The sequence below is a fragment of the Etheostoma spectabile genome, chromosome 17 (genome assembly GCF_008692095.1).
Source record: "Etheostoma spectabile isolate EspeVRDwgs_2016 chromosome 17, UIUC_Espe_1.0, whole genome shotgun sequence".
Classification (NCBI taxonomy): domain Eukaryota; kingdom Metazoa; phylum Chordata; class Actinopteri; order Perciformes; family Percidae; genus Etheostoma; species Etheostoma spectabile.
In genome coordinates, this window is record NC_045749.1 from 4,447,631 (window position 1) to 4,449,180 (window position 1,550).

The 1,550-nt window shown below is 46.3% G+C and overlaps 1 protein-coding gene across 3 annotated transcripts in view; it reads right to left on the reverse strand.

Annotated features, from left to right (window-relative positions):
- The window catches only part of abch1 (ATP-binding cassette, sub-family H, member 1), a 30,876-nt gene extending 29,554 nt beyond the window's left edge, over window positions 1-1,322 (reverse strand). For 2 of the 3 annotated variants that reach the window (XM_032542045.1, XM_032542046.1), the window contains exon 1: window positions 512-1,191. Coding sequence is in view for 1 of the 3 variants with exons in the window: in XM_032542044.1 (XP_032397935.1) it covers window positions 1,049-1,120 (72 nt within the window). In the remaining 2 variants the exon portion in view is untranslated. Of the gene's footprint in view, window positions 1-511 lie in introns of all 3 variants that reach the window. The other variant, XM_032542044.1, reaches the window with a different exon arrangement.
- Window positions 1,323-1,550: the final 228 nt, after the last annotated feature.

A 1,550-nucleotide genomic window follows, 5' to 3' on the forward strand; every position in this document is an offset into this window, starting at 1 on the left:
CACACACACACACACACACACACACACACACACACACACACACACACACTTCCTAGTCTGTTACAGGTGGCTTCATTACCACAAAGCCATTTTCCACAAAAACATTTAATATTTGATGGCTTCACAAGTTGTCATATGCACATGATCCCCACAACTTCCTTTGATAGAATGAATACTTTTATTTTTTGCATTTTTTTGATTTATTGGAATTCTAAGTTACCGCAGATAAACACGTCATTATGGGCACTGGCAACTGGTAATTTTGACATTTTAAGTGCTTGATAATCTAATCCAAAATTGTGAGGAAATCAATGCCATAAAGAGTGCAGCCTCACTCTTCCTATTGATGGCCCATAATAACAGAAAACACACACACACACACACACACACAAACACACACACAGGGCCTCTCTCTTGGTGGACACTTTCCTCTGATAATGACCTCAGCACCACAAAGCCTCTATTTCATCCATGCTCAGTTCTGCTCTGTTGATCAGGATAAAAACCCTACCTTTCCTGCCAACTTGTTGTCAGCTGGCGTCGCCGCCAAGTGGAAGAAACCCGGCTCGACAGGCGCGCTCAAACCTCTCCGGATTCAGCAGCAAAACAAGACGAGTGAGACGCAAAAATGTTAAAGCCTGGCCACTGTCCGGCTAATTATAAACTGGCCCTCGGAAGCCTACATGCACCGACCGACCGACCAGCTGCTGCACTTTCACTTCTCCCTTTGACATCAGCGCGTCACACATGCGCTGCAGCAGCTGCAACAGCAGCAGCAGTGGGCGACGGCTCTCCCTCTCTCTATTGCTTACACGAGAAAGCTCATCCTCCCTTCCTCTGCACTAATAATCTCGCTGAACATTGTGCCCAAAATCAATTAAAAGACATGGTTGCGGTTACTGCGTCGGTGTGCATCCTGAAGGGTTTCTCTCCATCTTGCTGCAGCAGCGTGTCAGAGACAGCCTGTAAAGGCCCGACGTCAAGGGACGGTCTCAGTCCTGAACGTTTTCGCAAAGAGAGCGTCCTCTATTATCAAAACGCATCTTACCCGTTCCTCCATCTCGGTGCAGACTGCGGGTCCGGCCGTCGCAGCATCACGACCGGCAGCCTGCGCGGCCATGGCAGCGCGGAGGATGGCGGACCGGACAGGAGGCTGGGTCTGTGCGAGGAGAGGCAGCGAGAGAAGGAGGGAGAGAGAGGGATGGATGCGCTGTGGGACTTTTTTTTTTTACACTGAAGTCGTATAATCTGTTCTCTCTGTTTTAAACACTGACTGCCAAGAGCAATAGGCTGCTTGCTTAGAAAATACTGGATTTTGGAAGTAGTTTCTGATCTGTTCACAATTGTTTTTGTGCATGCACAGCTGCCCACATGCACAAACCTGTAGCTATAGGGTCTGATGATGCTCCACTGCAACAACAAAAAAATCAATTGACATTAAATGAAGTGGTCAAGCATCCTGTTTTTCTTTAATTAAAATAATTAATTTGTCTAATTTGTGTATTTTTTTTAATGGTTGTGAAGTAATCTGTCTTTTTTCTTTTCTTTCT